Consider the following 10147-nt stretch of genomic DNA (forward strand, 5'->3'; position numbering starts at 1 on the left):
TTGTTCCATTTTTGCACTTTCTGACCTTGGTGGGAATTTGCTGGGATCTCCACTCCAGAGCTCCAGACCAGCAAACTGCAAAAACTTTTTTTTCTTTAACAACACAATAATGTAATCTGCGATCTAAGTTTCAAAGACAAACATGTTGGGAAACTTGTTAAGTAGCTTAGTCAGCCACCTGATTCGAAAAACAAAATACCTAAATGCTCCTCTGTGCAGGTTAAATAATAAGTCAGCTTTAAATAAACACCTCTAAATGTAACAATGCAAAACAGAAAGAAGCAGCATGGTGGTGGTTTTTAAAACCTTTAAAACTACGGTACGGCATTACTAACCATACATCTGTTTAGGTTCATCTCATCAACCTGATGGATTTTTCTTTGTATTAATAGAGAAACTGATCAAAAAGTAAGAAACAGAAGCAGAATGACAGTACCACAGAGTCGAACATTCACAAACATATTCACGTGCGTACACATTCACACGTTGTTTATGATTTGTTTTTCTGCTTGTCTCAGTTTTATTTATGATTTGTGGCATAGACGACTCATTCTGTGCACCTCGTCTCAGCTACGTTAACTGTACTATCTCTGTCATCGATTGCTTTCTGCACAGCCAAACATAAACACCAAGAAGAAAACAAGCGAGCTACCGGAATACAAAGGAAGAAATTACATCATGATGCACAATAGACCCGTCCGACTGGACACCCCGGTGCTGCCGGGATGATGTCGGGAATGCACAGATCTATCAAAGGAAACAAACAGACGGGGAATCACACGGCACGAAGTTTCAGAGTTTCAGCGATTTTCTTTTGTGTAAAAATGTTTAAATAAATCATGAACCACATTTCTGAGCCACTCTCAGGCCCTGTTTACCGTGGTCACTGATATGTAGGAATACCCTTTTGATAAAGGAGTAGGACTGGATCAGTTTAGTCTGAGAAATGTATTTTTTAAAGTTACTGCAAACTGTAATCACTAAAAGTATTCTTTTTTTTTTTTTTAAATAAACAAACTGAATACCTTAAAAGAACTGCAATGTTATATTATAGAGATGATAAGAAAATGTGCTAACATGCAGGATGTTTGTTGAGGTGGAGAAGGCTGGCGAACTTGTCTCATAAAGGTTCATTAGCCTTACATATAATATAGCCTAATAGGGACATCTAGTGGCCAAAACCTGACAAATCTGTTTCATGAGCTACGTGAATGATTCCTAATTCAATACAACAAATAAGGCTTTAGAAAACAGCACACACAGCAGAATGATATTCATTTTTATTCCGTTTCAACTCTACAGGCGGAGAAAAATGACAGAATTACAGAGATATTCTTGAAGGTGCCGTTAGGAAAGAAAGTAAATCCACATGCTGGTGTTTGGTTTCTTCCAGTCTGATCCGTCTGCCACACTTTTAGACAATTTGCTTTGCAGAGAAGAAAAAGCCGAGCTCAGAGGTGGCAATGCAAGAAAAAAGGCAGCTCTGGTGCGCAGTCAGCTGTACCCTCTAATAGGGGATTGGTCCATAGTAGGCAGTGTAGGCGGCGATGATGCCGTTTATGTCCATCATGTGCTCACAAGCCATGTTGGCCTCACACACTTCTCTCAGGCTGAATGGAGGAGAGAGGACACACACACGGTTACTTATGATGTTTCATACCTTCATGAAAACTTTCCATATAAAACCCAACCCTATTAAAAATAAGAACATGTCTAAAAACATGCAGCAATAAGGTTTGTAGATAAGGTGTGAGGTACCTCTCCAGCTGTACCAAGGATAACTGTCCAGCAGCTCTCTTCTGCCTCACCACCGTGGAGGCCTGCTCCCTCTCCACAAACAAACCTGCACATCACAGTCATAAGACATGTCAACCTGCTGTCATTTATGAAATTATATATATTTTTAAAAAGATTAGTATAGCATAAAAACAAAAAAGTCATAGAGAAAAAACAACAAAAAACAAGAGTATAGAATATTTTTTGCAAAAAGTCATTCATCATTCTTGGTATATCATTTCACTCATGCAGTGCCTGGAAGTTCGAACCCCTTCTCCATTAAACTGTGGAAGAATAAACTGATATTAATCATACCCTCCTCAGCAGGGTTGTCACCAGCAGGCTGAGGGTCGGTGGCAGCATCTATCAAACAGGAGGGGAAAAATAAGAACAGACTAATTTTAAAAAACAAATTTAGTTTAAAGCTTTAAGCTTAAAAAATTACATTACAAATATTGCTACAGCTCTTACCTGAAGCGACACAGATAACTACCAAGAAGCAGAGAGCCAGGATAGCCACGGTCTTCATCTTTTCTTTCTTTTTCAGCCTTCAGTTTAAGGGAAAATGACCCGAGCTGTATCGCTCACTTCTCTCCGTCTTTCCTTCTCTTAGACATATATATGTAAAAACACACTCGGTTTATAGATGTAGCCCTTGTGTGACATGGATATGTGATTGGTTAGGGAATCATGTATCACACACCCACACAGATGCAGAAATACACACCTCTGCAAAAATGAAGTATATATATATATATATATATATATATATATATATATATATATATATGTGTGTAAAAAAAGAAAGAAAGAAAAAAAGAAAGAAAAAAGCATCCACACTCACAGCGTTGCAGAATAAGGGGTCCAAAAGGTGGGTAATGTTTTAAAGCATAGGTGAGGAGCCACAAATATATGCCACTGGAAGGATCTTTCAATCAACATTATTTTGCAGCTTCATTTGACCTACTTACCAGATTTGTGTTAAGAATCACAGTTTCCTTTTCCTCATCTTTGCAAAATGTGCAGTCATCTCTGTTAAAATAAAAAACAAACAAAAAGCAGACAAAAAACAGGAAGAATGAAATCAAATCAAATCACTGTCACCGATATCTCATCATACGTAGTGGTAGTAATATAAAATTTAATGAACTCTTTCAGGAAAGCAGCTCGGACAGGTCAGACTTTTAAAGCGCCCACACACTTGTACATTTGGTTCAGTAAGTGCATGAGGCAGAGAAAAACCATGGCTTACTCACTAAAAAGGAAAAACCACTGTCCCACATTATGCTGCATTATTTTAATCTGAGGGCTTTCTTTTTATTGCAAACCACAGTGATTTCCTACATAGAGAAAGCAACATTTAGAAACAACCATTTTGTTTGAAGCTTTGTAGACGGGCCATTTAAATGTGCACAGATTTTTTTACCACAACAAGTGGGTGGTTCGACAGTTAAGCAGAGGAAAGCTGCATGATGTCGAGTGGAACATGTCGTTTGATTTTTTAATTAAAACACGACTTCCCACAAGCAAAGTGCCTAATACTCTCATGCCACTCCTAAAATGTAATCCTTTTGTGGGGTACACATCAAACATCTTTTGTTTCAAGCAGACACTGCAGGATTACCTGTGGTTCGGCAGCTCCTCTCTTGATGTCATACGATATTAGCAGGGTGGGCAGAACATTCACACTGTTGGGGGATCCTCATATACCAGGGTTATAGTTGTGCGTTGGTGCTATCATAGCTTTGCAGAGCAGATCTACATGCTGTAGCTCTGTACAGTCACTAGGAGGCAGTGTGAAAAATATGAGGCATAACCTGTAAGAGGTGAAAGTCAAGTGAAAAAGTGTTAAAATCAATCTGTCTGCTGTAGGCATCGTCTATGTTTCTCACACTGCATTTTTTAATGTTCTGCATGTCTTCCTCTTTGTGGTGATATACCACTCCAGTTTAACTAACCTTTCAATAAATATTCATCCTACACATAGCATCATCACAACTTGGCTGTGTTTTGTTCTAAGGTGTGAAAAAAAGAAGGCAACCAAACCAAAAACAAGGTATGGGTCCTCACCAGGGGTCAAGGGTGAAACCACAATGAGCTTTTGCTTAGCGTCTGAGGAACTGCTAGGGTTTGAACATGCTGGGTACCATGACTGGAATCACTGAGAACCTACACAGATGTTATGCACTGTTAGTTTTGTCGGATTATTGCATGCAAGCACTTGGCATTGTTTGCTTACCAAAATTATGTGCTCTGCAACACGAGTGCAGAACCAAAAATCCTACATCAAATTAGCCTCCAGCTAAGGCAAACATAGCCTTCTTTAACTGGTCTCAGCTGTGCTGGCTTGTTAACTGCTGACTGTGTTCAGCTGTTGGTGTACCTTGCTAAACAGTTCACTACCTAGAACCTTCAGGGAAGTTGTACCTGGAAAACTTGCGTTGGCACCAGACCAGGTGATGTGGATAGGAAAACAGCTTTGACAGGGGGCATTTGAGTCAAGTCACTTTGCTATTACATAAAACTGAAAAAGAAAATGTGTTTCCACTAACACTTGCAATGCATAATTACAAACATGCACACAAAGTACACTCACAGAGACCACAGTTACAAAAGTAGACCACATGTCTTAGGAGCTAGAGAGAAAGAGGAGAGACTTTTGTCTGGGTGCAGACGTCGATCACTGAGCTCACCACACACTAGGACAGCTGACTGTGAGCGCACGATATCTTTAACATTTCAATTCCCATTTGTTTTGCAGCTTTTGAGTACAGTCACGACTCAAATAGTACAACTAGCTGCACAAGCTGATGAATAACACGTTTTTAGTTTCAAAGAAGCATGACGGATACGTCCTAAATCTGACTTGCATCCATCCACTCAATGTCCTCCTCAGTCATACGACTTACCACGACTGCTGCAGAAACGATAGTAGTTGGCTGAATTTAACTGAAAAATTAAACGGAGCTTGCACTTCAGTAACTTATCAGCAATGTGGTTGTTTTTCACATCCTTTGGAAACAATGGCAGCTGTTTTCCATTCGTGAACTAGAGCCTTGTTGATCAAATCTTGGTATTTGGCTTTCTTCAGGTGGTGAGAGATAACTAACCCGCCCTCCCAGGTCATTTCAAGTTCAGTTATTAAGATTTTTTTGTGCTTCAGGACCGTAGAATCAAGTTTAATCAGAGGAAGGTCGCAGAGGTCTTTCTGTCCTCCTCAGGTCAACTCGCATTTTTCCAGTCACAAGTTTAGAAAGGACGACATTGATCTGTTGTTTCTTGGCTTTGACCCTCTGTAGGCTGTCTGTGTCCACTTGCACATTTTTGTAAGGACCTTATTGTGCCTCCAGCTGTAACAGCTGTTTTAAGAGATCTAGTCGTGGTACCCTGGATTTCCTCCAAGGTTAGCGATCACATGGTAGTTTAATGGTGTACTAGAAATCATAATGTCAATGCTCTACTGAATACCGTCCCAGTAACACAAACATATCATTTTTATTTCCAAAGCTGAGCCTTTTAAGTTCACTTTGTGACATGGATGTCCTTTGTTGCCATTTCTAACTAGAGCTGGACCGGTCCGGACAGTAGTAGAGCATATGGGTTGTAATTTCACAGTCTGGGTCAGTGCTGGTGCCTTTTGTCTCGTTTCAGTGACAGACTACAAGGATTTACCCTCAGGACAATTATAATTATACACTTTCGTGGCCATGTGGCAGCACAGACAGACAAACATCCAGTATAACTGTCATTTTACTTCTACAGCATTTTGACATCTGCCATGTGCTGAGCTGTCCTTGTGTCTGTCTGCACATGTGCAGTACATTCTTCATAAGACTGCAAGAGACCAGACACCGACTGTGCATACTGAAATCATAATGTAACTCCTCAACAAGTCAGTTGTGTAACAACACATTCAGTCAGGTTCTGTAGAGCTTTTTAGATACTTAGATACCATTTTACTGCACCATGTACTTCTGCTCCACTACATTACTGTACTTTGTTTTATAGAAGAACTCACCAGATTTACATTTTATCTCTAAATCATGTGATAAATACTAGAATAACCAAGTGGTTTCCAGTATTTATAGACTGTTTGTGTTAAAGTGGGCTTCTTACATTTATATAATTTCCTCAGGGATTAATAAAGTATTCTGATTCTTGACACGTGTCTCATATTTATGGGCTGTTAATAGTTTTATCAGGGAGACATTTACTCTCTAAACCTCTCATATACTTTAATATTTCCATGTAAAGAAGAAAGAATATCCAATATATAACAAAAAAGCTTAAAATTCAGACATTTGTGTAGAAGGACTTTCACTGATTGTCTAACTGTCCCTTATATGCAGCATCCTGGCCACTAAGTTGTCAAACATTTAATTTCCCTAATGCTTCTTAAGCACTCCTAAATATTGTTATATTACATATAACATCTGGCATATATTGAAAAACACTGAGAATCCCCAAAGTTCTCACAAACTCATGTGGCAAGCAAATTGCAAAAACAGGATTAAGACCAAACCCATTAAAAGTCATTATATTTGTTTATTGACAGCATAAGTAAGTGGAGATTGTAAGAATTGGTTAGCGGAATGTGAGCCAAACGCTTCACTCGAGCATATCCCGTAAAGCTCATAAATGCTGGGATCATGCAGTGATACTTGATAAAAGTCATCCTGAGATTACACAAGAAACAGGCTGTAAATTTCTACATGAATATAATGATGGGCTGCTGTGTGATTTGAGCCACATTGACTGGAAGTTCTGGTGTTTATATATAAAAAACAGTTCTGTTGCCAAAAGAGCCCACAAAAACAATTACATAAATTATCTAAAAACTGATGATATGTGGACTAAAGGACCAGATGATAATGAGACTTTTGCATGTGAGGTCCAGCTTAGTATCGGCGAGTCACAGCAGGCCGCCGTGGTTGACTTCTAGCGCCAAAGTATCTGTTGTAGGCCTGCTGGGCGCCGTGGTGATAGGCATAGAAGCGGCAGGGGGAGTAGTCCTCGCAGATCTCTGCGCGTCTTTCTGCTGGAGACTTGAATGTCCTGGGAATTAAAACAAGAAGGTTTTCAAAATGAAGAAAAGTAGAGGAACTCTAAACAGAAATGAATTTAAAAATTCTCTTTTATCCTGCACTCCAGGCTCTGTGTTTGTGTCTGTGGATTCTTGAAGCACATGTAGATGTTTAATGGTCCAATTAGGCTTTGTCTTAATGAGGCACAGTGCCGTATATGTATGGCAAGCATGCATTTTCTGTGGGTTTGTGGTTTTAAACATGCAGGAGATAAAGTGCTCTGCATTGCATGCCTGCCCATGGTTTTAGGTTTTACCTCCTGAAGTTGTAACTGCCGAAGCCATTCCCTCTGGATGGGATGTATATGTTGCCTCTCTGTGGTGGGATGAATGAGTTGGCTCGGTTTGGAGGCACAAACAAATCTGAAACCACAAAACTTTACTAGTGGGAAAATTTGATTTCAATCAGCATCTGGCATGCCGGTCATGAAGCGGATCAGGTGAAACAAGGGCTGAGGGCATGTTAGTAAAGACTAAATGAGGATTAAATACATCACATTTGTTAGAATGGCATGCATGTTTTTCCAGAATCGAGAAACAACATTTCAATCACCTTCAGTGGATTCTGTGCTTTCATGAGACTCTACGGGAAAAACATGGAATCGGGTTAATCATAAATGATGAATGTCTTATTACACTTTGTTATATTGCAGGTTATGAATAAATAATGGCTGCCGAGCGATAGCAAAGTGAGGGCGTCTGGGAGGATCTATACCATAGCAGACGCAGAGAGAGACTGCAGCACAGAGTGCCAGAAGACGAAGAAGGCTCCTCATCCTGGGGTTTGTTTGTCTGCCTGCCTGCTGGAAACAAAGCAGACAAGTATTTTTGGTAAGTCGTGGTAGTGCTGAAGTAAGAGTTAGATAGGCAGTAGGGAAAAAATAGAAAAAAATGAGACAAAATGAGGCAAAGGGAAGGGGGTAGAACACTTTTTAGCATTTTGAGGGTGGGTAAACAGACCAAAACCCCAAGCTGGGGTAAAAAGTGACAACATTTCTGTGGGTTTTGTGCAGATAAACAACCAATATATGAAAAACCAATTTAAAAAAGTCTCTGTGCATGCTGGCACAGTGCTGCAGATTTTTTTTTTTAATGGAACAAACACAAAACCACAGATATGAGTCAAAAAGTCTTTTCACTGTGCTGGCCTTAGGTTGAGGCCAATCTGCACCACGCGATGAAACCTCAGGTTGCAAGGAAGAACCGTAAGCGAATAGCTGTGGCCGAGAGGAGCTGCTTAACAGCCAGCGAATGAACAGACTGGAATTATGAAGTTGAGTGTGGCTCGGGGTGTACGCTCGCACCGCACGTGTCTACATGTAAAAACTCAACGTGTAAGTGTGAGTGACCTGAGGTAGGGTGAGTGCCACCTGTATAAACAGCAGTGCCAGATGTCTGCAGAAAAGCTTTCATCCCCACGTTCTGTTTGTGGGATTTGGATGGAGCGCTTGTTTCGGCAGCGCTCTTTTTCACCATCAATAGCAGCTTTCATTATACATTCAGAAGCACACACACACACTGACACATGATCCCCTCAGGCATATTTGTCTGCAGTGTAAGCCAGACCCACAGTGGGCACAGAAACAGCGAGCCCGGGGCCTAAAGTTCAAAAAGCGACTCCGAAAGACTGGCAAGGATAGCTAAGTGAGCGTGAGTGTGTGTGTGTGTGTGTGTGTGTGTGTGTCTATGTGGTGCTGACAAGAGTGTCTACAGAGTTTAATGCCTGTCTGAGTCTCAATAGGAGTCCCAGCTTGCTTCCCTGCAGACAGAATGTGCACACATCATTGGAAAAAGCCAAAGAACCAAGATGAGGGTGTACATTAAAAACTCTTTAACAAAAAGAGAAGGGCCACAGGCCTACTTTTCTATTTTCATTTGCAGATAATTGAAAAAAATAATTAAAAAAAAGTAAAGTACTATAAAAATAGTCACAAAATAAAAGCTACGTTTGCCTGATTGTGTCCAAAACTCAAAACTTCTCCTACTTTTCACCTGCAAAGAGTTTTAAGAGATCATTTGCTGTAATTTACTTACCTTGAAGGAAAATTATGGAGTGATGGAAACTGTCTCAATACTTTCTCCTCAGGAACATTTCCTAATTCCTCATGGCAAAGCTTTTTATACTCATCTCTGTCCCCCCACCCCTTCATTTTTCTGTCTCCATCCACCTCCCTTTTAGTCCTCGCAATTTCTCCTCCCTTCCCTTACTATCACCCCACACCCACCCACCCACCGTTTTTTCTACCAGTTAATCAGACCGGGGTATTAGCTCACTCTCTCCCCAACTCCTACGCTTTTACCGAAATAAACAGAGCTGGTGGTGATGGTAGGAGAACTGGAGAAAAACAAGCCAGGGGTAAACAGAGAGACAGAGAAGAGGGTGAGGGAAAGGGTGGCACGGTGACAACTAAGCTGCTTCATAGCAGGTACATGATAATATTTGCCACTGTTTGCCAGCATGCCTGCATGATATGAGAGATAACAAAAAAGTTCAGACATAACATGAAATGGTTGCAGATTGTGATCTAAATATGTCTCTGAGAGCACAGAAATAGCACATACGACAGTGCTGGTCTTTACTTTAAATCTTCCCGTTGCCAAGCACATTTTTAATAAATGGTTTAAAGGAGAAGCGTTTATGATTGTGGTCAGCAATAACTGTAACTCCTCTTTTGCGCTACCATAAAAGAAGTCCACTGTGTAAACAGATAATAAGTGACACTGAAGTAAAGCACAACTTTAGTAATAGTCAGACTGGAGCTGTTTCAAGGGAAATTTTATGAAAGGAAGCTATTGTGTAATAGTGGAAGGGGTTTTCCATCAGAAGGAGAACATGTCACAGCTCTGGGTTAGTGCGAGAGTGTAAGGTATCACACATAAATTTAGTAGAAGTTAAAGAACCTGAGTTTTAAGAAAACATAATTAACTGTGTTTTTGTCTTCAGCCCCTGTCTAAGAATTCATTGTTATGAAAACGGTGCAAAGCATTTTGCTGAAAAAGGACACCAACACAGATTTGCCAAAACTGCAGTTTCTCAAATGCCCACTTGACGGTGGCTCCAGTGTTAAAATGCTAACCTTTGCTGCAGAAAAAAGCATGTTCATGAAAATGTGTCTTGGTCTCTATATTCAGTTTTACCCTGCTAACAAGTGTGCATTAATTTATTTTATATATTGCCTGTTTTAATATTGTTAAAACTCAAGTTTTACATCATTATAGGCAGTCACTCAAACAGACCTGTATATAAAAGATGGACAACTGTGCTGTGACCCACTGGTTTTGAACTCT

General features: G+C 40.1%; 2 protein-coding genes across 3 annotated transcripts; both read right to left on the bottom strand.

Annotated features, from left to right (window-relative positions):
• Positions 1–1266: 1266 nt before the first annotated feature.
• bglap (bone gamma-carboxyglutamate (gla) protein) lies at positions 1267–3946 on the bottom strand. The gene is made up of 7 exons (XM_084924801.1): positions 3847–3946; positions 3401–3593; positions 2748–2808; positions 2248–2384; positions 2092–2139; positions 1759–1843; positions 1267–1610 (listed from the first exon to the last, which is right to left on the bottom strand). The coding sequence occupies exons 4-7, from the start codon at positions 2303–2305 to the stop codon at positions 1508–1510; spliced, it is 294 nt and encodes a 97-aa protein (XP_084780927.1). The 5' UTR covers positions 2306–2384; positions 2748–2808; positions 3401–3593; positions 3847–3946; the 3' UTR covers positions 1267–1507.
• Positions 3947–6301: 2355 nt separating this feature from the next.
• mgp (matrix Gla protein) lies at positions 6302–9006 on the bottom strand. 2 transcript variants are annotated; one of them, XM_084926620.1, is made up of 5 exons: positions 8894–9006; positions 7575–7662; positions 7413–7442; positions 7117–7222; positions 6302–6831 (listed from the first exon to the last, which is right to left on the bottom strand). In XM_084926620.1, exons 2-5 carry the CDS (start codon positions 7633–7635, stop codon positions 6675–6677), a joined length of 354 nt encoding a protein of 117 aa, XP_084782746.1. In that variant the 5' UTR covers positions 7636–7662; positions 8894–9006; the 3' UTR covers positions 6302–6674. The 2 variants fall into 2 exon arrangements, with proteins under 2 accessions (XP_084782746.1, XP_084782747.1); XM_084926621.1 differs by having other exon boundaries at positions 7575–7659; positions 8894–8996.
• Positions 9007–10147: the final 1141 nt, after the last annotated feature.

This window comes from Perissodus microlepis, chromosome 4 (assembly GCF_051167445.1).
Source record: "Perissodus microlepis isolate ML-2025 ecotype Zambia chromosome 4, ASM5116744v1, whole genome shotgun sequence".
In the NCBI taxonomy this organism is placed as follows: Eukaryota; Metazoa; Chordata; class Actinopteri; order Cichliformes; family Cichlidae; genus Perissodus; species Perissodus microlepis.

Coding starts and splice junctions, on each gene's coding strand:
- bglap (XM_084924801.1), bottom strand. CDS start 2,305: ATGAAGACCGTGGCTATCCTGGCTCTCTGCTTCTTGGTAGTTATCTGT. Junction 1,844..2,091: donor TGACAACCCTGCTGAGGAGG/GTATGATTAATA, acceptor TGTGATGTGCAG/GTTTGTTTGTGGAGAGGGAG. Junction 1,611..1,758: donor TCCTTGGTACAGCTGGAGAG/GTACCTCACACC, acceptor TCCTCCATTCAG/CCTGAGAGAAGTGTGTGAGG.
- mgp (XM_084926620.1), bottom strand. CDS start 7,635: ATGAGGAGCCTTCTTCGTCTTCTGGCACTCTGTGCTGCAGTCTCTCTC. Junction 7,443..7,574: donor CTCTCTCTGCGTCTGCTATG/GTATAGATCCTC, acceptor TTTTTCCCGTAG/AGTCTCATGAAAGCACAGAA. Junction 6,832..7,116: donor GGCAGTTACAACTTCAGGAG/GTAAAACCTAAA, acceptor TTTAATTCCCAG/GACATTCAAGTCTCCAGCAG.